This window comes from Alosa pseudoharengus, unplaced genomic scaffold (assembly GCF_046254945.1).
Source record: "Alosa pseudoharengus isolate Yale_2024_CS ecotype anadromous, Long Island Sound unplaced genomic scaffold, YU_APseudo_1.1 YU_APseudo_1.1_scf_12, whole genome shotgun sequence".
Taxonomy (NCBI): Eukaryota; Metazoa; Chordata; class Actinopteri; order Clupeiformes; family Clupeidae; genus Alosa; species Alosa pseudoharengus.
In genome coordinates this window covers 28,716,201-28,742,807 of record NW_027468587.1, presented here as the reverse complement: position 1 = coordinate 28,742,807, position 26,607 = coordinate 28,716,201, and the positions used below count along the sequence as shown (strand labels likewise).

At 41.9% G+C, this 26,607-nt stretch overlaps 2 protein-coding genes and 1 non-coding gene across 5 annotated transcripts; all 3 read left to right on the top strand.

The window, feature by feature from the left end:
* The first annotated feature begins 3,511 nt into the window (after nucleotides 1-3,511).
* On the top strand, nucleotides 3,512-6,659 carry cd83 (CD83 molecule). Its single transcript, XM_076280679.1, has 5 exons — nucleotides 3,512-3,621; nucleotides 4,000-4,127; nucleotides 4,480-4,711; nucleotides 4,878-4,960; nucleotides 5,107-6,659. Exons 1-5 carry the CDS (start codon nucleotides 3,585-3,587, stop codon nucleotides 5,254-5,256), a joined length of 630 nt encoding a protein of 209 aa, XP_076136794.1. The 5' UTR covers nucleotides 3,512-3,584; the 3' UTR covers nucleotides 5,257-6,659.
* Nucleotides 6,660-7,448: 789 nt separating this feature from the next.
* Nucleotides 7,449-25,941, top strand: mios (missing oocyte, meiosis regulator, homolog (Drosophila)). 3 transcript variants are annotated; one of them, XM_076280675.1, is made up of 11 exons: nucleotides 13,673-14,439; nucleotides 15,093-16,455; nucleotides 16,626-16,724; nucleotides 17,646-17,900; nucleotides 20,144-20,313; nucleotides 20,591-20,656; nucleotides 22,289-22,447; nucleotides 22,875-23,027; nucleotides 23,624-23,828; nucleotides 24,339-24,468; nucleotides 24,968-25,941. In XM_076280675.1, the coding sequence occupies exons 2-11, from the start codon at nucleotides 15,150-15,152 to the stop codon at nucleotides 25,056-25,058; spliced, it is 2,634 nt and encodes an 877-aa protein (XP_076136790.1). In that variant the 5' UTR covers nucleotides 13,673-14,439; nucleotides 15,093-15,149; the 3' UTR covers nucleotides 25,059-25,941. The 3 variants fall into 3 exon arrangements, with proteins under 3 accessions (XP_076136789.1, XP_076136788.1, XP_076136790.1); XM_076280674.1 differs by lacking the exons at nucleotides 13,673-14,439; nucleotides 23,624-23,828; nucleotides 24,339-24,468; nucleotides 24,968-25,941 and adding an exon at nucleotides 7,449-8,067 and having other exon boundaries at nucleotides 22,875-23,187; XM_076280673.1 differs by lacking the exons at nucleotides 23,624-23,828; nucleotides 24,339-24,468; nucleotides 24,968-25,941 and having other exon boundaries at nucleotides 13,672-14,432; nucleotides 22,875-23,187.
* On the top strand, nucleotides 13,722-13,793 carry trnae-cuc (transfer RNA glutamic acid (anticodon CUC)). The gene has a single exon. It is a non-coding gene; the product is annotated as a tRNA-Glu (tRNA).
* Nucleotides 25,942-26,607: the final 666 nt, after the last annotated feature.

The window sequence follows — 26,607 nt, the reverse complement described above, 5'->3', positions numbered from 1 at the left end:
GACTTCTTCACATCGTGTCTCTTTGGCAGGAAACTCCGCAGCTATGTCATATTGCGATAAGCCCTCGTGACACGGATACTCCAGGCAGGTCTCGTGTACAGGTGTTCCACTAGCTGTGAGATGGAGCAGAAATCAGAAATCTGTGTACTCTTTTTTTTTTGTTTCTTTTTTTTTGTTTTTTTTTGGGGGGGGGGGGGGGTCAGAGACTTTCTAATAAGGAGACACAGCACTTAAAGAATCCTCCATAGTAATGTATAGAGTTATATGGTTGGCATAATGAACTATGGGATTAGAATTTTCTCTGGGCTAAAAGCACAATAATATGTTCTATGAGGGTCCCCTGAACAGTACTTAGAACATGACTAACATTGCTATCATTGTGCTTATCACCCTTTGTATCACCCATTGTGCTTATCACGCCCAGACACTATTCTAATCCCAGCCATCTACAGGGTGGCTTCCTATAAGAGTTGTGTTTTCCTGCAGACATGACATGAAAGTGAAAGTGAAAGTGAACGCAACTCATCATATTGGTATTTCCCCAAAAGACATGGGGATTTTTCCAAGGTGGTTTTAAACTATCATTTAATTCCCTCCATGCTTTTAATGTACTGTTCATCACAAAACCTGCATGTTTAGTTTTTCTTAGAAAAGAGAGCTAAAAACCAGTGGCCCGCCACAAATTGGTGGTTATATGTTTATCCAACTTTCATCTGAACCATTGAGTATTTGCTTGATGTAGTACACTGCAAAAACTGCTTATCTAACAAAATCTAACCAAGTGTTATTAATCTTATATCAAGATAAAAAAAACTAGTTGGTATTGTTTTCAGTATAAAGAGACTTACCTAGAGCTTTCTTGTGAAATCATTTGACTTAATTTAAAAACAATTTGACTTATTTTAAGACATCTCATCTTGAAAACAAGCAAATTTGTCTGCCAGTGCGTTAAGCAAATTTGTCCTAAAAACAAGCAATTTTGTCTGCCAGTGCGTTGAGCAAATTTGTCTTGATAAGACTCCTTAAAATAAGGTAAAGTCTTCGTAAATTAAGTCAAAATGATCTTTTGAGAGGGTGCTAGGTAAGTCTTTTCATACTAACACTTGGTTAGAATTCATTTTTTGCAGTGTATGCCTGTGCTGCAAGATAATACAGCTCCATATCTGCTGTATCTGCTGTGCTCCAGCTGTATCGCTGTGTGGGGCGGAAGCTGCACTGAATACAACAGGAAAGCCCTGCAGCGCATAGTGAACACAGCTGGAAGGATTATTGGTGCTTCACTCCCCTCCCTGAAGGACATTTACACCACCCACCTCACCCGCAAGGCGACCAAAATTGTGAGTCATGCAAGTCACCCCGCTCACAATCTGTTTGATCTACTGCCCTCTGGGAAGAGGTACAGAAGCCTGCGCTCCCGCACTACCAGACTCACCAACAGCTTCATACACCAAGCTGTTAGGATGCTGAACTCTCTCCCTCCTCTCCCCCCTCCACCCTCAGCTACATAACATCCTGGACATTGGACCCACAATGGCCGCCTGCACCACTCCACTTGCACACTTGTACACTTTGCAACTTGTTGTTGTTGTCCTGAAAACACAACACTTCTGCTGCTCTTACATAACTTGCACCACTATGCCACTTTATTTCTTACTTAGGTCAAACAGAACTACCTCAGCCTCTTATTGGCCTGACTTTGCACTAGTATTTTATTTTATTGACTGTCTATGCACAATTTCAACCATTTTTTGCTGCTCTTATTTTTTCATTATATGTGCCCTCTTATTTACTTATTTACTTACTTTTTGTTTACTTGAATGTTATGTTTGTCTGTGGACTTAAAATTGGTAAAATATGTCTTGTCTCCACCGTGGGATAGTGAGAAACGTAATTTCGATCTCTTTGTATGTCTGGAACATGTGAAGAAATTGACAATAAAGCTGACTTTGACTTTGACTTTGACTTTGATATTTGGGAAGTTTAGCATGCAAGTAAAGAAAATTCACGAGCGGACTGATGGTGTTTGTTTTTTTGTGTTTGTGAGTGTGGTTGTAGATGGGGATGTTTTGTCTAGATATGTTAAGTGTGTTTATGTGGGTGGGGGTGTGTACAGTAGTTGTATGGAATGTGGATATGGGTGTAGATGTGTGTTATGTGTATATGGGTGGAAGCCTATGTATATATTGTGTGACTGAGTGATTTGTGTAAATAGAGATTATGATGGTAAAGATCTAATATTTTGTTTTGATATGCATATTGGGACTCCAATGTAATCTCTGAAAGTAAATACAAACAATTATAATAAAAAAAACAAAGGACAGGTTGGGGGAGGGATAGGATGTGGCTGCGGATATGCCCACGGGTCGGATTCATACCGTGCCCGGTTAAGGTGTGGACACTGCAGCCACTTGCACAACCCCAACCCAACCGTGACCCCAGGTGGAGTCTGCACATCACACTCACAAGCAAGGAGAAATGCTGTGACTTCGATGAAGAAACACATACTATTGAGGCTACTATTATTTGTTTTAACCATGTGGATGAAATGCGCTATAAATAAACTTCACTTCAGTTGACTTGACTGACATATGGATAGGATTTTTAAATGTTTTAAATTAGCACGGAACCCTGGAGGGGTCATTGCAAGATATTTTTTGTGTATATCCACAAATCATTTGCTGAATTGCTAATCAAATTGTGCGCAGGTTTGACTAAATTGTAGGCCTACTATTTAAATGTTTGATAATGAGCGTACAACATGCGCATGATATGATCAAATAGCCTATGAACAAGATTTACTAAATTGAGCGCACAATTTAATAAAACGTGACCATAATTTACTAAAATGTACACACACTCTAATGACACCTCCCGGGCTCCGTACTTTTGAACGTTTTGCTAGCTTCGCGAGCACGTGGGTGATACTACGCTGGATGACGCACGGGGATTTCCTCCAAGGGTACTTTCCCTTGGGTAGGGTATAGTACTTTCCAGTGGAGGGGGAAACCAATGTACCACCGATACCTTACCTCTGAAGTTTTAAACAACATGGTCGATCATAGGCTACACATTTACATAACATGTATTTATTTAGCAGACGCAAGCAACTAACAAAGCCCATATTTAGGAGATTATTTAAAATGCTGTTGTTTTCGCTTGTAGCCTACTTTCTTCCTCCTGTTACATACAAATCTGCAAAGCAAAGCCTGCGTGGACCAGGTCTATAGAGTTAAAGTAAATGGGTGAATTTACTCTATGCAAATAAGCTATTTTAGTAACAATTTTCTACTCACCTCGATTGCCAAACAGACTTAGAACGATAAAAATAAGTAACATTTTCAAAAAGAGCTCGGTAGGCTAATGCGGTGTACAAAACTGTGTGCAAGACGTGTTATCCGCCAGGTAAACGCAAACAATCTGATTGTGTGGGTTTGACAGTGAACAAACAACAACGGCACCGACATCATGCATCATGTGACTTTTTTTTTTTTTGTAGCCTACCATGGTTCTCCTTTCAGTTGTAGCTTATATAAAGACATACGCGCATTCTCTCATGTGAAAGTGAAGTTTTGAAGGCTACTACCATGAGCGTACCGAGAATCTGTTTCCTTCTCCTGTTGGGTAAGTCACAGAGTCATTGTTTTGGGAGTTTGTAATCCTGTCTGTACTGAATCCAAGATTACTAGTCTACTTATGTTCAAACAATATAGCCTCATAAAAGCACAACGCTTTTTTTTTAACAATTGTGTTATGACATTCATTCAGAACAGCAGCTTTGCTCTTTGAATTTACGAGGCATTAAAGTCACGATTTTAGAAAAAAAATACTGTTAATGAATTAATGATGTGATGTTTATGATGTAATGATGATGACTGTAAAGTAAACTTGATTTAGAACATCTACACAAGTGTGAATCTTGGAATCTTGAAAGTATGTTATCAACTCCAAAACACTGAACATTTGTATTGTGTACTCATTCCCTTTTTTATGTGTTTGCAGCTCAGCTTGCTGGCACAAGCAGAGGGAATACAATTGAGACGACCTGTACCTGTGGAAGTGTCACAGAACTGGCATGTATGGCTCCAGCAGAGCCTGGAGTCAGCTATCGGTCTGTCAGATGGTACAAGGTGAGTTATGATGATGTCATACAGTTCAGTGTGTCAGCCATGGCAAGGGATATCAAATGATTCATTATTATGTATTTGATTATGTTTGTATATTTTCATAGTAATTGAAGCAATAACTGTGTTGTTGACTAGATTCTCCTTCTCACAATGAGTGCAGTAATCCATAATATATATATTGACCATTGTAATAGGTATACAATATGGATATGTCTTCTGTGTACAAAAACATATTACAGAAAGATATTAGCATAAAGAGGACAATGGTTAGATCCAAATAGTTATCTAGATGTTAAATGTTGATATGTTAAATTTTTGTCCCATCAAAGTCTTATCTTATCTCTTTTACTTATAGATTGACAATGAAAATAATTTAAGAGGCCTTGTAAGGAAGCGTCTGTCTCCACAAAACAATACAGCTGAATATTACAAGGGTTTGATCCGCCATGTGGAGTTTGTCTCAGAGAACTCATCAAACCTCGTCTTACCCAATGTGACAGCAAGTGACAGAGGAAGATATATCTGTTTGCTGGCTGCACCCTTGGGACATCAAAATCAAGAGGGAGAGGTCTTCCTTAGAGTCGAAGGTGAGTGAAAGAGAGAGAGTGAGAGAGAGCAAGTGTGTGTGTGTGTCTCTGTTTGTGTGTGTGTGAGAGAGAGAGAGTGTCTCTGTTTGTGTGTGTCTCTGTTTGTGTGTGTGAGAGAGAGAGAGAGAGAGAAAATCTCATGCCATGTTTTTATTTATTTATGCAGGTTGCCCAAGTTATGATCTTTCAGAGTTAGTCTGGGCCATTGCTCTGCTCTCAGCATCGCTGCTCCTTTTAACCATAAGCTACGTAAGTACTTCCTTCTGTACATTTCTTCTCATCGGTAAAGTTCTAGATGGTATAACATCTATAGCTTCACTACTACTTTATTAGTAATGTATAGCTGTATTACTACTGAACTGATATACTAAATGTTTTTTGTTTTATTTTACCAGATGTTTTTAAGGAACGCATTAAGAAGTAGCAAAAAGAAGCTACTCAAAGAAAGCCTTTGGAAGATGTCTCACCGGCATGAATCAGCAGGAAACATGATTTATGTTATGGGAAAAGATGGATTGAAAGCTTTCGAAGCTGTCTATGTGTGAGATTCACTTATAGGTTGTTTCTTTTCTGCACTGTCAGTATTAGCTTAGCTGCTAACTAGGATTGGAGCAAGACTGAAGAAAAGCAGCCCATCTGACCGCTACTGCCAACTCACCAACCAGAGCATGTTGTGGTCATAGGCAGACCAGACGACCGTTGACTTAATTTGTTTGGAGGGCATCTTAGAGATCAAGATCTAAATTATGGACTGTCCACGGTGTCTGTCTAGATTATCAATGGTGACGACTAGGATTGTATGGATGGCAAATGAGGCAGCTGACCATCTGGACAGACTGGTATGAGAATGTAGGGTTGGTTGGCACATGCAAGAGGACACCACCCTATAGCTATATCAAGAGAGTGGTAGTGCCAGGATCAATGAACTCCTGCCCATAACCGAAACACAACCTGCCACTGATCACAGCAATATAGATGATAGGGTCCCAGAGTCGGTTCATCCCTACCAGGGAAATATAGCAGTAAAATATTAAGACATAGTATTTAAAAATATTATAAAAATATTTAAAAGCTTAAATGTTATAAAATATAATGATATTGATTGAGATACATTTAACAAAATATAAATTAATGCAAATATTAACTGTATATCTTTGTTCAGCCTACAAAGTATAAAAAGTATTCCAAATCCCTCCATGGCTGTGGAAGCTCATCTTGAGGATTTGGTTCATAGCAATAGATGTAGATATGGCTCTGATTTGGTTACGGCTACAGGGACATCTAGTGGTGAGGTTTCTGAGTGGCAAGCAACTGAATTAGATTTCAGAGAGAGAAATGATAGCCAAACATGTAAAGGCTTTTGCTTTGTTCATTCTGAGCTGTAGATACTGTACATAGTAGACTCCAGAGACCCACTCCCTATATGAGGGACCTTTTCTAAGCTTATAAAAACACAACTTGTATGTATTACACTAATGACAGTGTATTTTATACATTCCATTTCTGCTAATAGATGGTCTGTAGCCTAATCCTTCAAACTGTCCCTTTAAAATGCCCCATTCCAGCTGGTTGAAAAGGGTAGAAGGCTGCATTGTTCCTTAAGAAGCATGTTCTTCTTGCCACTCCAGGACAATCTCTAAGGAAATATCTTATTCTCAATGCTGGCTAGTCTATAGTAAATGACAGAGAATGGTTTAATACCTTGGATGAGATTCCTGGATTTTTTTTGGGGGGTAGAGGGTTGTTGTTGTTATTGTTGTTGTTGTTGTTTATAATTTTTTATACAAACGAAACAATGTCACCCAAAATGTGAAAACTACTGACACTGAATGTAGGCTATTAGTTAAAATATTAATGTAATTTATTTAGGCTACTTCCACCACTGTGCATTTACTTTTCATTTTTTCTTTGATAAATAAATATACAACTGCTTACAGATATTTTCAAAGCACTGTGTCCTCAAAACTCTATACACAAATCCAGTTGATGCTCTCACAAAATGTAAAATGCCACATATCTCCTGCAAAATGAAACACAGCATTCAAAACTGTAAACACTTGTATTTCCATATACAAGATCTGCAACACACTGAAACAACCAGCACACGTAGTTGGACAGAAACCAAACTTTTGAAAACCCATAACATGGGTTTTGAATAACCCATAACATACCCATACCATAAATATAAGCCCATGAAAGACAGAAGAGTTTTAGGTTTTGGCAAACAGTAGACCTACATAAAAAAGACGTAAAAAAGACAGAGCTTTGAAAATGTGTGTAACAGTTGTAAAAAACTGTAGCAAGCAAACAGGCCCAGGCGAGCTGCTGTTGTTCAAGCCAAGGTGCAATTATATTTCCATAGGCTGAGTAGTCTGGTAGGAAGGAGGGGGTCACCTGCACCCGAAAGGTATTTTTATATAACCTAGTTTTTTGTAATCTTTAAGGTGTCTAGAAAAGGAATTGTGATGTTCCCCACGCAAATTATTGTCCCATATGTGTTTTTTTGTATCATCTTTTGTGCTTGATTTTCGGCTGTAAAAAATGAAAACTTTAAATCTACATAGAATCTGAACAATACATCCTACAGACACAATCCACCCCAATTTCTTTTCGTTTTTCCATGAGGAATTGATAGATTTTAGGATTGTCATGATTAGTTGATGTATGGTGGTATTAAAACTTAAATAAACACCAAAAATTTTAAAAAATCGGTGACATTGGATCACTGGAACTCCTCCCCTATGGACCCTATTGATATATGTTTTCTAACTTTTGTATTTTTACAGTCTTTAAGATGTCTAATGAGCAAATGTTGATGATCCCTACTTGAAATATTGTCACATGTTGGTCCAAATTAACATCTCCCATAGTAAGGAGTTACTATTCAAACCGTTATTATATTTATTGAAACAAAACAGAAAACCACTCATATAGTCAAATATGTGTGTATATAGGGTATAACAAATCCCCATTAGAATAAACTGAAATAGAAAAGAGTGATTCTAATCAAAGGTCAAAAGGTCAAAGGCAATGATGTCTATTCATAATACGACAGGTCTTCATAATCAATCTCTTGCTCCTTGTCTTCTTCACCATCTCCATCCATCTCCTCGACTGTTTCTTCCAGCAAGTCAGTGAGTGAAGTGGGGAGGATAGGTCCACAAGACCACACTGGTTCCAGGGTACCCTCTTCAGTCTTTTCCCAGCCTTGACCAGGATCATGGGGCTTAGGACACCAGAATATCGGTGTGGCTGCTCTCTTGTAGATGGCCAGACGGTGGTTGACACGGTTGATCTGTGGGACCAGGTTGTCTCTGCAGTGCGGGAGCTGGGACAGATCCACCTTGGATCTGGTGGTAAGCATCTTATCCTCTCCAATCATTTTTTTTCAGCATGATGCTGCGCACGTTGTTCACAGATTTCACGGGCCTGGCCATACATTACACAATCTAAATGCCTCGATGCAGGGTTGCCAACTCTCACGCATCTGGCGTGACACTCACGCTTTCAGCACCAATCTCACGCTCTCACGCACACTCAAGAAATGTCACGCCAAATCCATTCTTTTTTTTTTGCAATCCGTTCATTTTTTGTTGATGACTAGACTAGCCCACAGCATTGTTTCTAAATGACACTGTCAATGACAGTGTTTTAATGACTTTTATTACGGTTTTGCTCTGTCTGACAGAAGGGGACAAGCTCGTTTTGTCAACGCTCTTACCACAAAATCATGCATTAAAAAATAATTTGATTGAAAATTTAAATGTAAATATTTAACAGCATTTTAACCTCTCTTGAATGCACACCATGTGGTGTCATGGTGTCCACCACATGGCTAGTAATGGCTGCCAATAACAATATTTCATCAACCCTGTTACTGTCAACCCTGTTACTGTCAATCCTAAAATCGAATAATTAATGTGTTCAACACCAGAATTATTTATGTAACACATAATTATTTGTATAATATTCATGAATAGTTACAAGAGCACTCATATTATTTTATAATAATATATGGGTTTTTTTGGTAACAGGGTTGACATAGCACACATACCTCCATTGACTTTTTGTTAAAGTAAATAAATACATAAATAAGATAGCCTGAGATGGCACCGCATGTTTTTTTGAGAGGTAAGAATCTACTTCATCCAAATAGGTGCTTCAAGATTTTAAAAACAGTACTTTGAAAATTAGATTGAATGCAAAATGGCACGTTTTCGTAGAATGCAGTTGGTCAATGCATAATTTCATAACAGGCCAAATAGAAAATGAATGTTAAATGTTAAATATACTGTAGCCTAGACATAATATTAAAATCAGATGATGTAGGATAGTATAGAGTTAGAAGTTGGATGGCTCCAGAACTCACACCAGTGGATTGGGTCTTAAAGGAGCCACACCACTTTTATGACACTATAGCAGAACAGCTATATTAGATTTGTTGCTACTGGGCATGAAGGGCAGGCCAATTATGAGTTCTGTCCAACATTGATGGTAGGTTTAGAAGAAAAGTCAGCACATTTTAATCATATTGCAATACCAATAACCGTAATCATTTTGGTCATGATTTTTCATCAAATGTTCATACTGTATCTCTACTATAGACTTTGGAATCCACCAGCCACAATGGTAGGTGGAAAAAAAGATTTTAGGCTATTTCCATCCCTGATACATACGTACACTCATACACACATTCATAAGTCTCAATCTGTCCATTTCTTTCCACAAAACTCGCCAGAAGTAATCATTTAAGGGGTTATTTTTCATTTTTTTCTACTGAGCTACTACCTTTTTCAGGTGGGCAGGGGGGCCCTTTTCATGTCTGTGCAGGGGCCCAGTGGCTCATAATCCTTCCATGCCACGGGGTTAAAACACTGGTCTTGTTTTCAAGTGCAATCAATAATTTAATTGTACATTTTGAAGAAACTTAAATCAGGGATTATACTGTACATAGCAAAAAAGTCAGGGGACAGACATTTTTAAAATTAGGTTTAGGGAAAAATTTAACGCACATGCACTATGACTTCACAAAATCTCACTCCAGCCAATCACCCAAAGTTGGCAACCCTGCTCGATGTCCTCCTGGCTCCACAGACCACTGATCACCAAGTTTTCTGAGGACATAAATAATTATAGTATTACAAAGTCACAATGTATCAATACCTGTTCAGCATTAATTGCCATTACATGCTACAGAATTTGCCTTCAACGACTACCACTGCTGTTCCACATTTCTCCAGCCGTGATGCAGATGCTTTGCTGACCCACACCTCAAGTAGCAGTTTACAGAGTTGTGTCTTGTTCTCATAATTTGCAAGGAAGAGTTTGAAGTCACTCGGCTTCCTTGTTGCAGGAACACCTATGATGTACTGCTGGGACACGCCAAAACACAATCGCTCCTGAGCTTTGACAGAATCAGCGGGAGCCGTGGATAGTTAAGCTTAACTTTCTTAACTTTTCCCATTCATTCTCTATGGTAGTTCTTAACACTACGGATGCAATATGCTTTTGTCCACTACGCATTTTGGCGCTGTTGCGCTGTTGAGCTGCTTTTTAAAAAATATTGGCAGCCATCTTTGAATCGGTTGTTGTGGTCGGCGTTACCGATGACATTTATCGGACTGACTTTTTACTCTCAGGTAAGTTTGGTCTAATTATGTTCTATCCAATGAATGAAACTCTGTATATTTTTGGATACTTTGTCTGATATTCATGATTTTACGTGATAATATCTTGTTAGCGCCGTACTGACACTAATTCTCTGCCACCAATTGGCTAGGCTAGCACCGCTTGTTTACATTCAAGTAGCTAGGTTCGATCTCTCTGAAATGCGTTTAAAATGCGATCAGACTATTGGTTTTACGTGTTGAGACCTTGGAGAATGTACTGCTACTGTGTGGACTCGAAATGTAAAGTGCAAATATGCTTTAGATGCGTTAGAATATCAACCACGATTAGCATGCTAGCAGCTAAAAGCATTGAAAATGAATGAGCTACCAATCGCCAATGTAAAGACCTGACGATCACTGGAAATACTTTAAAAACGTGATCAGACACCCTAGCTCACTTCTTAAGACCATAGAGATGGTGTTACAACAGTTTGGAGTTGGAATTTGAGGTGTAAACATGCTTTTGAAGTGTAAACATGTCAACCGGGAATTCCATGCTAAAAACAGTGATGAATGAATGGACTATCTTTGTTTACTACTTTTACGAGGGCTGGGGGTCTCTGTAAATGTATTTAAGCCCTCATCAGATAATCTGGCTAGCATGTTTAGACACTCTAGATGTTTTTACTACATTGTGAAATCGAAATTCTAAGTCTAAGTATGCTTTCGATATGTAAACAGAACACCTGATTTTTTTATGTGTGTTAATGACTACACCACTATCAAACTAATAGTGATAGCCTATTATTACAACTCCAGGGATCTGTGTGTGTCTTCAAAATGGATTCCATATGGTGTGATTTAAATTGTTTGTCTTTTCCTCATAGAAAGTTGCGTCTGTGTCCCCCTTTAGGTTTGAGTCCTCGTCCTCCCAACTGACCCTGTGGCTCTCCGCTGCAGCAGAACTGGCCCTTGAGTACCGCCAGAAGGGGACCACTACCTAGAAGATCAAGAGGGTGGACAGGGTGTGCATGGAGGCAAGGGACACAGTGGCACTGAAAGGAGGCGACCCCAAAGCGTGATGTGCGCAGGCTGATGGGTCGGGCGCCGATACAGCTGTGTGAGCTAAATCAATGGATACTCTCCCAATGGTAGGTCAAATGTTTTAGCACAACGCTGTGGTCATATTCAGTTACCCGCTTTAAGGACTGTACATAAATGGTGACATTTAATTATTTGTACAGGTCCGTCAGAACACAAAGGGAGACAGAGAGGACTGTGGTGGCACCTTGACCAGGCACTGCAGACGGGCTCAGCAGGGTCGACCCAGAACCCAGCAGCATCGGCAACGTATCGTCCAGCAGCAGTGGACCCACAGCCCAGCAGCAGTGGCGGTGTATAGTCTGACAGCAGTCGACCCAGGGCCCAGCAGCATCGACAGTGTATCGTCCAGCAGTAGCTGACCCACAGCCCAGCAGCAGTGGCGGTGTATCGTCTGACAGCAGTCGACCCAGGGCCCAGCAGCATCGACAGTGTATCGTCCAGCAGTAGCTGACCCACAGCCCAGCAGCAGTGGCGGTGTATCGTCTGTCAGCAGTGGCGGGTTCAGCAGTGGCGGTGTATCGTCTGACAGCAGTCGACCCAGGGCCCAGCAGCATCGACAGTGTATCGTCCAGCAGTAGTGGACCCACAGCCCAGCAGCAGTGGCGGTGTATCGTCTGTCAGCAGTGGCGGGTTCAGCAGTGGCGGGTTTAGCAGTGGTGGTGTATCGTCTGTCAGCAGTGGCGGGTTCAGCAGTGGCGGTGTATCGTCTGACAGCAGCGGCCGGTTCAGCAGTGGCGGGTTCAGCAGTGGCGGGTTTAGCAGTGGTGGGGGATCGTCTGACAGCAGCCGACCCAGGGCCCAGCAGCATCGGCAGTGTATCATCCAGCAGTAGCTGACCCAGGGCCCAGCAGCATCAGCAATGACAGCAGCGCACCCAGGGCCCAGCAGCATCAGCAATGACAGCAGTGCACCCAGGACCCAGCAGCATCGGCAGTGTATCGTCCAGCAGTAGCTGACCCAGGGCCCAGCAGCATCAGCAATGACAGCAGCGCACCCAGGACCCAGCAGCATCGGCAGTGTATCGTCCAGCAGTAGCAGACTCAGGGCCAGCAGCAGTATCAGTGTATCGCCCAGCAGCAGTGTCTAAGTGTATCGTCCAGCAGCAGCCGACCCACACGCACACAGGCACATACACACACACACACACACACACACACACACACACACACACACACACACACACACACACACACACACACTTTGCCTTCTTCAGCGGGTGTTCATTTAGTCATAGAATGCTGTTCTCCAATGTTCTGTAATGTTTTGTATCACTTAATATAATCCTTTTTATAGTCTTACCATGCCATTGTTGTTTTATATTATTGATTGAATGGACATTATTGTTTATTTTTGCTTTTTCCCTCATTTTCATGACTTATTTTATTAGGCTATTGATTGAATTGACATTGTTGTTTAGTATTATTATTCTCCTTATTATAGTTTGACCAACATTCTAATCTGTTCCCTGTTAAATTTTAAATATTATGTTGTTTTTTTATGTGTGTGTCACTTTGGACAAAGGCGTCTGCAAAATCCCATAACCATAACTTAATTCTTTAATTTAACAACTTGTATTACTTTTTAGAGATGATTTTATCACACACTCACACACACGCTGTCACGCACACCTTCACACGCACACAGGCTTAGACACACACGTGCACACACACTGCCTGTCACGCACGCACACACACACACACAGAATGCTGTTTTTTTTAACCAATGTTGTTCATAACTGTTTACTATCTGTAATTTATAACTTGTTCACAAATAAAATGGAACCTTTCTTCTGAAATACTACACATTGCCTTTCTTTTTTCTTCTGGAAGACATTAATGATAATTAAACAAAAAATAAGAGAATAACTGGAAAAGTACTCTCCTCTGCAATGTTGCATTATATTATTATTATTATTATTATTATTATTGCAGTATTGTACTGTGCTGAAGGAGCAGCATTTCTTCCATCAAAAACAAATTATATAAAATATTAAGTTATATTTTACATTTGCAGTTGAACATTTATTTAAAGAATAATTATTTCCAATGCCTTCCACTCATTTTTTTCATATTTCATAATGTTTCTGACGGGATTCGAACCCGTGCCTTTCAAGTAAATAATTAAATAATAAAATAGATAATGATATGCACAGGGCAGAATAAAGCTTCAATCTGATTGGCTGTTTTTCCGTTACACCTATACACGGCTGGCCTTCGCGGGTGTGGTGCCAGTAGATATCATCTACAGATATGCTGATACATAGAATAAAAGGTTACACGTATTGCCCTTCAGTACAGTCCCTGGTGGTCTAGTGGTTAGGATTCGGCGCTCTCACCGCCGCGGCCCGGGTTCGATTCCCGGTCAGGGAATGAAAATTTTGTAGGTAGGCTAATGCACTGTTCGGCAATGATGTACCTCCAGTGATTAATGAAATGCTGACCATTCTCGACCAATCAGATTTGACAGAATGGATCATCTTGGTCTACACTGTAGGCCCATGTCCATAGCATGTAATGCGCTAGCGGAAGTGTTAAAGTGTGTGTCTTGGCTGTCCTGAAATCAGTATATTTACAGAGCCCGTCTACTTATTAGACATTCTCTAATATTTATTAACACGGGAAATAGCTCAGGTACAAGTAGCCTAAAGTCAAGTAGCAAACTGATGGCATAAGAAACACGGTAAGAACCCGCAAGTTTTTTTTTAATTATTATTATTAGGCCTATTATTTTTATTATTAGGGTGATATTAGTGGCCTAATATAAATACTCCAACTTAATTTCGCTAATGAGGTTGTCTTGGTGTTGGTGTCTTGGGTTTCTTTAAAAGTGTAGAACTTATTTTTTTTAAATAGCCTATTCAAAGGTCATTTATCCAACCCGGCAGCAAAACTGTGTAACCTTATTGTTGCTGTTTTCACGCGGCGAGGTTGGCGCTTCCCCTGCATCACTTTCCAACTAAGTGGACTGCATCCTGTGCTAAAACCAGATATGAAACAGCCATGAACCAGGTGAATTGTAAGTGTAGTTATCATTTACGTTCCCCAAATACTTGGATGCTATTATCTGAGAAATTGTTAATTGGCTTAAATTAACTTAGAAGAAGTTGCAAGTTAGCGTCGGCTAAGTTAGCTAACGTTAGTTAGCTTGCTGTGTTTTAAACTGTTTCCTAACCTATCATTTGGCATGTCAGTAGTGTTATGGAACACGTGCTTCCTCAACAGATCCTTTGCATGACATCAGCTTTAAGTTGACCTTCTTTTTTCTAACATTTTCCTAAACTGCACCACAACGACCGCTTTAGCACTTGGTTTCTGAAGAAGCATAAGTTAGCTCAGTTAGTGTCAAGAGCTAAACTGGTAGCGTTCGTTGTTTAGACCATGGACATGCCATTTTCAGTTATCTGTTATCTACTGTAATGTTATGGATTATGTCTCGCCCGTTCAGTTATGTTGTCATTTCTTTTGTCAAATGCATAGATTAGGCTATGTCGCCGTGTCGTTAACTTGTTGTGTAAACACTGAAGGCTGTAACATTGACTTGCTGTAAACAAAGTAGAACTATCTTGGTTTTCGGTTAAGTGCAATTTGATTGACTTTCAAATATCGACTTTAGTTTTGTAATTGAAAGTATTATTGTTTCTCATCACATGGTATCTTATGACTTGCCAGCCCGGCACACAGTATTAACGAGCTTCTCCACTGGATGGTGACGCTTTTCCTGCAACCATGAGTGGTTCCAAGCCAGACATTCTATGGTCACCACATCACGTGGATCGATATGTGATCTGTGACTCTGAACTCAGTTTGTACCGCATCGGATCTATCGGGAGTGCCGAGCCGAAGGCAGGAACGTTACCGCTATCCCAGGAAACAGCGGCGACACTCTTAGCCATCAACTCGGACACCCCGTACATGAAATGTGTGGCCTGGTACCCCAAGCATGAACCCGAGTGTCTTCTGGCCGTGGGCCAAGCCAATGGGAGAGTAGTTCTGACCAGCCTCGGCCAGAGCCCCAACTCCAAGTGTAAGGAGCTGATGGGGAGGGAGTTTGTGCCCAAGCATGCGCGGCAGTGCAACACACTAGCATGGAACCCCTGGGACAGTAACTGGCTGGCCGCTGGCCTGGACAAACATCGTGCTGACTTCTCCGTCCTCATTTGGGACATCAGCAGCAAGTATGCGCCGGACATTGCGGTCCCCATGGAGAAGATCCGTCTCTCGTCAGCAGGAGACACCGACTCGGGCTTGGTGGTGACTAAGCCTCTTTATGAACTGGGCCAGAACGATGCGTGCCTCTCTCTGTGCTGGCTCCCGCGTGACCAGAAGCTGCTGCTGGCCGGCATGCACCGCAACCTGGCCATCTTCGACCTACGCAACACCAGCCAAAAGACCTTTGTCAACACCAAGGCCATCCAGGGCGTGACGGTGGACCCGCACTTTCACGAGCGCGTGGCCTCCTTCTTTGAGGGCCAGGTGGCCATTTGGGACCTGCGCAAGTTCGAGAAGCCCGTGCTGACGCTCACGGAGCAGCCCAAGCCGCTCACCAAGGTGGCATGGTGCCCGACGCGCACGGGCCTGCTGGCCACGCTGACGCGCGACAGCAACGTGGTGCGGCTGTACGACATGCAGCACGCACCCACGCCCATCGGCGATGAGACGGAGCCCACCATCATCGAGCGCAGCGTGCAGCCGTGCAGCGACAACAGCGTCATCAGCAGCTTCGCCTGGCACCCGTCGGCCCAGAACCGCATGGTGGTGGTGTCGCCCAACCGCGCCATGACCGACTTCACCGTCTTCGAGCGCATCTCACTGGCGTGGGGCTCCACCACCTCCCTGATGTGGGCGTGCGGCCGCCACCTGTACGAGTGCGCTGAGGGCGAGGGCGCGGCGGAGAAGGACCGAGACATCGCCACCAAGATGAGGCAGCGGGCACAGAACGGCTACGGCCACGACACCGTGCAGGTGTGGAGGAACCACGTGCTGGCTGGAGGTGATGACCCCCAGCTCAAGTCCCTGTGGTACACACTGTATTATATCCTTTACCGCACTAGCCCAGCGTTAGTGACCTTAAACCTGCACCGTTGTCCTCCACACACACAAGCACATAACTTTGTTCCAGTGTGTCACTATGTCCATTTTCCTATGTTATGTTCACTTATGTTCCAGAGTGTCACTATGTCCATTTTCCTATGTAACGTTCACTTATGAAACAATACACTGAAGACTTGGAGCAAAAGCAGCAGGGGCCCAAGCAGTCGCTGATTTATTCAGGCATCAAGAACATCGTCAAGTCTAGTTCAGGTGAGTTACCTGGATTGACCTTTGCATGGTTTGCCTAGAACATTTCCACACAAGGAAATAAATTGAAAATATGAATCGTTGAACTAAAACTAACTAACTAACTTCTAACCCCAAATTGTTCAGAGGCTTGTTTAAATGCATACTGGTACATAGAATTAACTAGCTTATCCACCATGATACCTGATTGTAGTCATTGTAATTCATGTGTTATTTTATGACTTTATAGTGCAGGGTTCCCATGGGTCTTTGAAAGTTTGAGAATTTGAAAAAATAATTTCAAGGCCCTGGAAAGTTTTTGAAAATGGACATAAATGTATATAGGTCTTTGAAAGTGCTTAAATATGATGAAAACAGCATTCAATATGCTACAATTTTCAAAATGTTCTCGGGAGAAAAACCTCTGAACCCCCCTTCAGTCATCAGTCGTTAATAAAGTAACGCACAAGCAAGATTGCCAATTTGTCCTGAATCATCTGATTGGACATCACCAAAAGCTAACTACTGTACCACCAACTGAATTAGTGCCACATTGATAAATTACACCTTGTTCGCGTCTCGTGTCTTGTTCGGCCGTGTGAGGGTCCTTACATTTGAACGGCGAGGACCTGGAAAGGGTGGGAACCCTGATAGTTGTTCAGTTTTGTATTCACTGATAGTGGTGCATGCTTCTTCTTCTTCTTCTTCTTCTTCTTCTTCTTCTTCTTCTTCTTCTTCTTCTTCTTCTTCTTCTTCTTCTTCTTCTTCTTCTTCTTCTTCTTCTTCTTCTTCTTCTTCTTCTTCTTCTTCTTCTTCTTCTTCTTCTTCTTCTTCTTCTTCTTCTTCTTCTTCTTCTTCTTCTTCTTCTTCTTCTTCTTCTTCTTCTTCTTCTTCTTCTTCTTCTTCTTCTTCTTCTTCTTCTTCTTCTTCTTCTTCTTCTTCTAGGCACTACGGAAAACCGGCGCTGCTGGCGGGGCTCTGACCGGCAGACGGACGTGGCACGCTACCAGAGCGAGGAGCGCAGCCTGGCGCTGCGACTGTGTGGCTGGATCGGCCGCGGGCCCGAGGTGGACGTGGAGCCCTTCCTCAAGTCCCTGGAGCTGGAGGGGGAGTGGGAGCGCGCCGCCGCCGTGGCGCTCTTCAACCTGGACATCCGTCGGGCCATCCAGATCCTCAACAAAGGGGCCTCCTCTGAGAAAGGTATGGATGGAGCCAGACATAAAGGGACTTATCACTGGTTGAACTGATGAAGTGAATGTTCCCTGTGTTTACAATTAGGTTACAGTTTCTCTTTTTTCCATTCCTGAAAAGTCTAATTTCAACTGTTCAGGGTTAGTTTTTAATGTCTATGAGTTTTAAGTATGTTCAATTAGTATGAATCATAGATCAGTGTCTTCCGCCCCTAAGAGGTTGTTTGCTTATACTTTATAAATGTTCCTTTATCCTTTATAAATGTTCCTTTATCCTTTATTAATGTTCCTTTATCCTTTATTAATGTTCCTTTATCCTAACTAAAGATGGATGGATGAAGGCATTGTTTTGCACCTAGTAGGTTTCTGGACACGGATGTCTGTTTATGGACTGAATATTTGAGCGGTGTGCTCTAATGAACACGAGCAAGACAGCAGACACAAAACCAATTAGATGCTTTGTGTAAACTAAACTGTTAGTTCACACCTGGCCCATAATAAGTTAGACAGTGTTCTTCTCTGGACACACCCAGTGTATTAGCACGCAAGGCATGCACACTCATCCCATAATATTCATATGACTTACTACAGGCAAATATAATGTTTAGTATGAAAAGAAATGTGTGTATGAAGACAAAACACATGTGTTTGTGCGTGTTTGGATTAGGGGACCTGAACTTGAATGTGTTTGTGTGTGTTTGGATTAGGGGACCAGGGGCCTGTACTACGAAGCGGGGTTACTGGCTTATCTGGGTAACTTTGAGAGTAACTTGATCACATGTGGCGTAACTTCCCGATTAACCCGTACTACGAAAGGTGGATAGGTTTTAACCGAGGTATGCTGCCATGGCAATTTACGCTGCATCTCAAACCTGCTCCGAGCAGGTTATGTTCTTGGTTAACCCGAGGTTTCCGTTAACCACACCCTTTATAAGTACCACCCCTCCACTAACAATGTACCTGGATGATGATCCATACGACATTGGAGCTCAAATCGTGAGGGACTCTCTTCGCAGGGCGAGGGGTTTTAGAGACCGCCAGAAAATATATATAGCCTACCCGGACGATATTCTCTATGAAGATATAGATTGTCAGCCGAGGGAATTGTCAGATGATCTAGGAAGACGTCTCATAGCAATGCCCGTACGTGGACATTCATGTATTCCATCGGTGATGCTTAACATCTGAGCAAGAATAGGCTAAAATAAATCGGACATAGCCTACAGTAGGCCTAATAAATAAAAATCACCATTTTAACAAACTTGTTGAATTGAATGTCATATTAAAGTACCCTGCACATAAAGGCTACACATTTCCACAGCACCAGAGTCCGACCGAATGCCTCCCTCAACCCCCTCCATAATCGGCCTTCCACTATTATTTGCGATGGCCAACTCCTCTGCTACTGTAAAACACTCTTGTGCCTTTCCTCCTACAGTAGTGTTCAAAGACACCTTTTTCTTGTTAGCTGTAAAACAGGCCAAGTGAAGGCTGTAAGCTAGGCCTACATGTTTTCATAATTAAGAAATATGAATGCAAGTTATAACTATATAAACCTACTATTCTGAATAATGTTTTTGTGTTTCATTTTCACCTGCTCCCATGTGCGTTTGGCAATGGTGTTGCATCTGAAATGTTCACAGGATTAGGCATACACTAAATCAGTCAAAGGGGGCTACTTAAACATTCAATTATCCTTATTACTGTAATCTATATGCCCAATTGAATTGGGTTGCATCTGTAGGCCTTTCTATGAACTCAAAATAGGCTATTTAATTATTTCAACTCATTTCAGACATTCCATAAGCTACTAATCATCCGTAACACATATTTGAAAAACATGTGGGAATAAAACTTTACTTTTAGGCATTTAGGCTACCCGATCTGCAATACGTTGCCAACAGCCTTGCTTTGTTCACTGCCGACGTATTTGATTTTTGTCGTAGAGTGGGTTTTAATTCCTCATAACTTGTCATAATAATTGTGCATTCCTCATCCGTAAAATAAGGTGATCGCGCCATCATTGAAAGTGGTGACTTGCGCTGCAACCCGCCCCTTTTATGTGAACGCGCACAAACTCCAATTAGGTTAACCCCGGCTCAACAAATCAACTTCATAATCAGCGTCGTAGTACCGATTAACACCACTTAAGATAACCAGGTTTTGTCAACCCTGGGTTACATCTGGGTAGGTTAAGCTCCCTTCGTAGTACAGGCCCCTGAACTTGAATGTGTTTGTGTGTGTTTGGATTAGGGGACCTGAACTTGAATGTGGTGGCCATGGCCCTGTCCGGCTACACGGACGAGAAGAAATCTCTGTGGAGGGAGATGTGCAGCACGCTGAGGCTACAGCTCAAGAAGCCCTACCTGTGTGTGATGTTCGCCTTCCTGACCAGCGAGCCAGGGGCCTATGATGGTGTACTGGTATGTGGAGACTCAATGTGTGTAAAAACACACAGCAAGCCAGGGGGCTATGATTGTATACTATGTATGTGGAGACTCAATGTGTGTTTAAAAACACACAGTGCCGGTTTCCTGGGCGTAGATTAAACCTAGTCCTAGAATACTAATGGAAATCTCCACTGAAGTTGTCTTTTAGTCCAGGACTAGGGGTTAAATCATGTACAGGAGACCGGTCCATGGAGACTGTGAAGGTCCATAAGAGGTCTAATGCATTTGTTCTCATTGACTCCCTCTGCAGTATGAGAGCAGCGTTGCAGTCAGAGACAGAGTGGCCTTTGCCTGTATGTTCCTCAATGACTCTCAGGTAACTAACAAATAACCACTTCTTTCACAGTATTATCAATAATCCAATAATATGTCTCTAGTGCACTGCATGACAAACCACTGTATACAGTGCCTATAAAAAGTATTCACCCTCCCTTGGATATTTCCAATTTTGCTGCTTTTATAAATGGAATGTTGATCAGTTTGGCCTGTTTTGCAATTTACAAAAATCCCCTCTTTAATGTCAAAGTGAAAGCACATTTCTGCAAATTAATGATAATTAATACAAAGATTATGCAAAATAAGCGAATACACCTCCTTTAAGTCAGCAATGAGTAGATGCACTTCTGGTCGCAATTAAAGCATTGAGTCTGCATGGATAGGTCTCAATTAGGCTTGCACATCTGGATGCTGCCATTTTACTCCATTTTTCTTTGCAAAACTGCTAAAGCTCTGTTAGGTTGGAAGGGGATCAGGTGATGGCCAAAAAGCTTAATTTTGATCTCATCAGACCAACGAACCTTCTTCCGTTTAACCTTGGAATCACCCTCATGTCTTTAAGCGAACTTTAGTCATGATTCAATAAGAGCTTTGCCACTCACCCGTAGAGCTTTGACTGGTGAAGAACTTAGACAAAAGTTGCTGTATGCAGAGGTTCTCCCATCTCAGCTGCTGAAGCTTTAAACTTCTTCAGTTGTCATATGTTATGGTTCTAGGCAAATTTGCACATTTGCCATATTCCATACATTCCTTAATGATGGATTTCACTCCAGGGGATGTTCAGTGACTTGAACATTTTTTTGTATCCATCCCCTCACTTATGCTTGTCAACTCTTTTAGTTGTTTGGAGTGTTCTTCTGTCTTAATGGAGGAATTATAGCCAGGCATACTGATTGACCAGTGACTGGACCTTCCAGACGCAGGTGTCTTTATATTACTGTACTGTACACAATTAACATTACTTTGTAGACATTTGCTTTCATTTGGAGGATTAAAGACGGGGTTTTTTGTAAATTATTGTAAACAAAAAAAGACATTAATTTGACAAAGATTGCATTTATTAAAGCAATAAAAGGGGAAATATCCAAGGGGGGTGAATACTTTTTGTAGGCATTGTATGTGTATGTGTAACTGATGTGAGATGTATGATTCCTCCTGCATCTCATGTGTGTTCTGTGTTGGAGTAACTGAGGTGAGATGTATAATTCCTCCTGCATCTCGTGTGTGTTGTGTCCGTGTCACTGATGTGAGATGTATGATTCTTCCTGCATCTTATGTGTGTTCTGTATGTGTAACTGATGTGAGATGTATGATTCCTCCTGCATCTTGTGTGTGTTGTGTGTTGGAGTAACTGATGTGAGATGTATGATTCCTCCTGCATCTCATGTGTGTTATGTGTTGGAGTAACTGATGTGAGATGTATGATTCTTCCTGCATCTCATGTGTGTTATGTGTTGGAGTAACTGATGTGAGATGTATGATTCTTCCTGCATCTCATGTGTGTTATGTGTTGGAGTAACTGATGTGAGATGTATGATTCTTCCTGCATCTCATGTGTGTTATGTGTTGGAGTAACTGATGTGAGATGTATGATTCTTCCTGCATCTCGTGTGTGTTATGTGTTGGAGTAACTGATGTGCCATATTCCAAATGTCGTTCTCCATCCTGTCAGTTGCCACGGTACATAGATAAGCTGACCAATGAGATGAAGGAAGCGGGAAACCTGGAGGGCATCCTGCTGACGGGGCTGACCAAAGATGGAGTGGACCTGATGGAGAGCTATGTGGACCGCACTGGAGACGTGCAGACGGCCAGCTTCTGTGTGCTCATGGTAGGGCAGCTTCTGAGTGCTCATGGTAGGGCAGCTTCTGAGTGCTTATGGTAGGGCAGCTCCTGCAGCTTCTGCGTGCTCATGGTAGGACAGCTTCTGCGTGCTCATGGTAGGACAGCTCCTGCAGCTTCTGCGTGCTCATGGTAGGGCAGCTCCTGCAGCTTCTGCGTGCTCATGGTAGGACTGCTGTCTCTCTTTAGTTAAAACTGCCTGATGAAATTGCTTTATCGTTATTGATATATTTGCTAGAACTTGTTTAAATGTGAAAATCTCTCTCTTTTGCCTAATGTTTCTTGCTAGGTGTTTCTCCGAGGAGTCAAAATTGTAGTGTGTTTGCAGTGTGTTAAATCACAAAATGGGTGTAGTGTGTTCGCAGTGTGTTAAATCACAAAATGGGTGACCCCTTGGTGCAATTCTCCCTATCCAGGGTTCCCCAGGTGATGTGGTGAAGGACACTCGAGTCCAGTGCTGGATCGAAAACTACCGGAACCTTCTGGACGCATGGAGATTTTGGCATAAGAGGGCCGAGTTTGACATTCACAGGAGCAAGCTGGATCCCAGCTCAAAGCCTCTTGCTCAGGCAAGTGATCACACCTAATCCTAACATTCTTCCCTTTTCTCTACTTCATGCTGAAGAGTGTTTTCTCTCAGCATACCAGTTACTCTCAGCATAGACAGAGCAAGGACAGTAGATCCTTTACTCCTATCCTAGATTAAACATCTGTTATGGATATAGCTCTGGTAAGATAACATGTTGTATGGGGGCTATGTTGCAAGTATATGATATGGAATTTGTGAATTATTTTCTTAGTAACCATTTAACAGTCTTAATAGTTTGGTGTCATTTGGCTTGTGTTATTACATTATATTTATATTTTTCACTACACACAGTCTTATTGGCTCGTCTGTAGCAATTAGCTGAAGTATGTCATAAACAAGACCAGGATCACTAATCGGTGTAAATATGTTGGGTCTTGCTTGTTTGTGAGTTTTGTTACATCTATCTTTTTTATTTGTTTAATTCGTTTAAAATTAATAGTGTACATATTTGGTTAAAATCGATTTCCTATTTTAGTTTTCGAAACTTGTGTTGGTTGGTCCAATCGATTGTGCAATCGATTTTTGAGTGTAAAGTGACAACCCTAATGCTGACCATGTGGCCACCTCTGACCGTAGGTGTTTGTGAGCTGCAACTTCTGCGGGAAGTCCATCTCGTACAGCTGCGCAGCCATGCCCCACCAGGGCCGCGGCTTCAGCCAGTACGGCGTCAGCGGCTCCCCCACCAAGTCCAAGGTCACCAGCTGCCCCGGCTGCCGCAAGCCCCTGCCCCGATGTGCCCTCTGCCTCATGAACATGGGCACACCTGTGTCCAGCTGCCCTGGTATAGCCTCAGAACACACACGCACAAACACACACACACACTAACATGCTCAGTACTCAGATAAAGAGGAACACAGATGTATATGTGACCCTGATTTGCTCTGATTTATACATTTATACACACTCATATTCTATAAAATATAGAGAATAATGTTTACTGTGTATATTTTAAACCACTTGCCACACATAATACATTTGCATTGATTTATGATGATTTCTGACTGATGTAAATTCAATGTGGTTGTAAACTTAAACCGTAAATGCCAACTGTTAACATCCCTTATCTACAGTATATATCTAAGCATTAATCAAAAGTCATTAGTTTAGCATATGTAATGCGTAGAGCATGTACTGTAGTGCTTTAACTAATGGTAAATCAGTGTCCTTTAACACTCTCATTCAATACATTCACTGTAGTCAGGTACAGAGTACACTCCGCATGTGCTGTTGAAGCATGTGTATGTATTTCAGCTTCTAAATATGGTTTGGGCTTGTAATGCCTTTTTGAAAGGTTCTGGGAAGATGGACGAGAAGGTGGACCTCACCAGGGATAAGAAGCTGGCCCAGTTTAATAACTGGTTCACATGGTGCCATAACTGTCGCCATGGCGGCCACGCAGGCCACATGCTGAGTTGGTTCAGGTGAGTAAACGTGAATGCTCAGTATGCTCATATCATATCATACTGTATACAGTAGCTGGATGTACTGTACAGTACAGGCCAAAAGTTTGGACACACCTTCTTATTTCAATGCGTTTTCTTTATTTTCATGACTATTTACATTGTAGATTCTCACTAAAGGCATCAAAACTATGAATGAATGCAAAGTTATTTGGCCCACAGATGAATATTTGTTAAGCTATGGCTTGCTGAATATGGTATTAAATAAAAAAAAAAATAGCAACTTTGAAGAAACTAGAATATAAGACGTTTTCAGTTATTTCACACTTTTTTGTTAAGTACATAATTCCACATGTACATAAAGGAACGCATTGAATTAGAAGGTGTGTCCAAACTTTTGGCCTGTACTGTATGTATGTATAGATAGATAGGTGCTGCATTTGCATTGTAGCGTTGGCTCCTCTAGATTAACCCAGTATAATCTGTCATCATTTTGTCTCTCCCTCCGATTCCTCTGCAGAGACCACAGTGAATGCCCAGTCTCGGCATGCACCTGCAAATGCATGCAGCTGGACACTACAGGAAACCTTGTGCCTTCGGATAGCTCTTAGAGGCTGTGCTGTTCGAGTACACACACACACACACACACACTCAGATGGAACATGGACTTACTGTCTGTGACTGCAACAGAAGCAACAAAAAGCACTTTTAAGCCTGCAATGAGGTGGTAGGTAGTTGCATACACAGCAGACTAATAAAATCTTGAGTTTCTGCCTTGGTTTTACAGTTGCCTTTGACTTTTAGTGCTTTTAGTGTTTCTTCTTGCATGCTTGTTTGTGAAGTTTTGAGAATGTTTGCTTGACACTGTGTAGGGTGCTGGTAGACAGAATGTGTAAAGTATTCAGCAAGACAAGTCCGTTTTAGTTTTCCTGAAATAAGGGGTTGTTTTAGCATACTTTAGACTGCTGAAGAGGGCTCTGTGAGTGCTGAAGGTTCATTAGAGAATGTAGCACATTTTTCCAGTTGACATTGAAACAATCAGGCAAGCTCTACCTCTCTTCCCACTGTGGCATGTTTTGACATATTTATTTGTTTCGGTGCAATATCCACTGTATCAAAACACATACACCAGCATTTTGCATCAACAAAACAAGATATTTTGGATGCACTCTTTATTGGTGCAGTTCCATTGTGAAGCACTAGGGGGGGGTGTGTTCATCACAACCTCATGTATGTGATTTCTGTTTGCACCTGCCACTGGAAATGCCACAAAACAATGGAGGTTACAGATCTTTATGTAGATCAAGTGCAAGACAATGAATGAAAGGTGAAAAGAATAAATATTCTGAAGGATGACTATTTCACTGTCACAAACACAATGAATGGTTGTGACATCTTAACTAAAACAAAGGTTTAAACAGTAAGACAAATGCACCATCATGCCAGAAGGAAGTTCAAGGTCTCTACATGTAAAATAAACACAATTTCAGCTAACTTTTGGCACAGTTTTTTCATTTATATATATATGTGTGTGTGTGTGTGTGAGAGAGAGATAAGTATTATGTCCTATAATGGATTAAAAAACTGATACGTGTCTGAGAGCTTCATCCAGTTCTGGCCAGAGCCCCTGAAAGAATGTGAAAGAGGCAGCTGCTCGCCACTCGAGGCAGGCCCTCCAGATTGTTCTCGCCAGGGGAAAGAATTTCAGCTGCCGGAACCCTATTGACGAGCGAGGGGGTAGGGGGGGCATATACAGGCCTCTCTGTTTCGCGCTCCGGTCCAATTCAAGCGCTGATTCTGCATATGCATACCACGCTTTGGGCCCTGGGGGGGCTCGTTCGCTCTCCTCAGTGGCACTATGGAATATGCATGGCGTTGTGCGGCTGTTCTTCTTTCTTGATTCTCGGGCCTCTCCTTGCACCCCACCTTCCTTTATCTACCCCAGCCTGCCCAGACTCAGAGAGGCATTGTGAGTGAGAGGCCAGGCCTGGGCTACTCTAATCACTTAGTCATGGAGTGGCAGGACAAGGTGCCACTGTATGCCACTTGGGGTGTCTCTTTTAAATGACTCCTTTGTAAGGTACAAGTGTATTGTGATAATCACACGGGGCCTTTGTAATGTTTCAGGTTTTATGAAAAAATCAGATTGAAGATGACATT

What these genes read in the sequence shown, in the direction of transcription:
- mios (XM_076280675.1), top strand. Translation starts at nt 15,150, where the DNA reads ATGAGTGGTTCCAAGCCAGACATTCTATGGTCACCACATCACGTGGAT. An exon ending in GGGCCTATGATGGTGTACTG is followed by an intron (nt 20,314 to 20,590) that starts GTATGTGGAGAC and finishes CTCCCTCTGCAG; the next exon opens with TATGAGAGCAGCGTTGCAGT. An exon ending in CACATGCTGAGTTGGTTCAG is followed by an intron (nt 24,469 to 24,967) that starts GTGAGTAAACGT and finishes ATTCCTCTGCAG; the next exon opens with AGACCACAGTGAATGCCCAG.
- cd83 (XM_076280679.1), top strand. Translation starts at nt 3,585, where the DNA reads ATGAGCGTACCGAGAATCTGTTTCCTTCTCCTGTTGG. An exon ending in GGTCTTCCTTAGAGTCGAAG is followed by an intron (nt 4,712 to 4,877) that starts GTGAGTGAAAGA and finishes TTATTTATGCAG; the next exon opens with GTTGCCCAAGTTATGATCTT. An exon ending in TCCTTTTAACCATAAGCTAC is followed by an intron (nt 4,961 to 5,106) that starts GTAAGTACTTCC and finishes TTATTTTACCAG; the next exon opens with ATGTTTTTAAGGAACGCATT.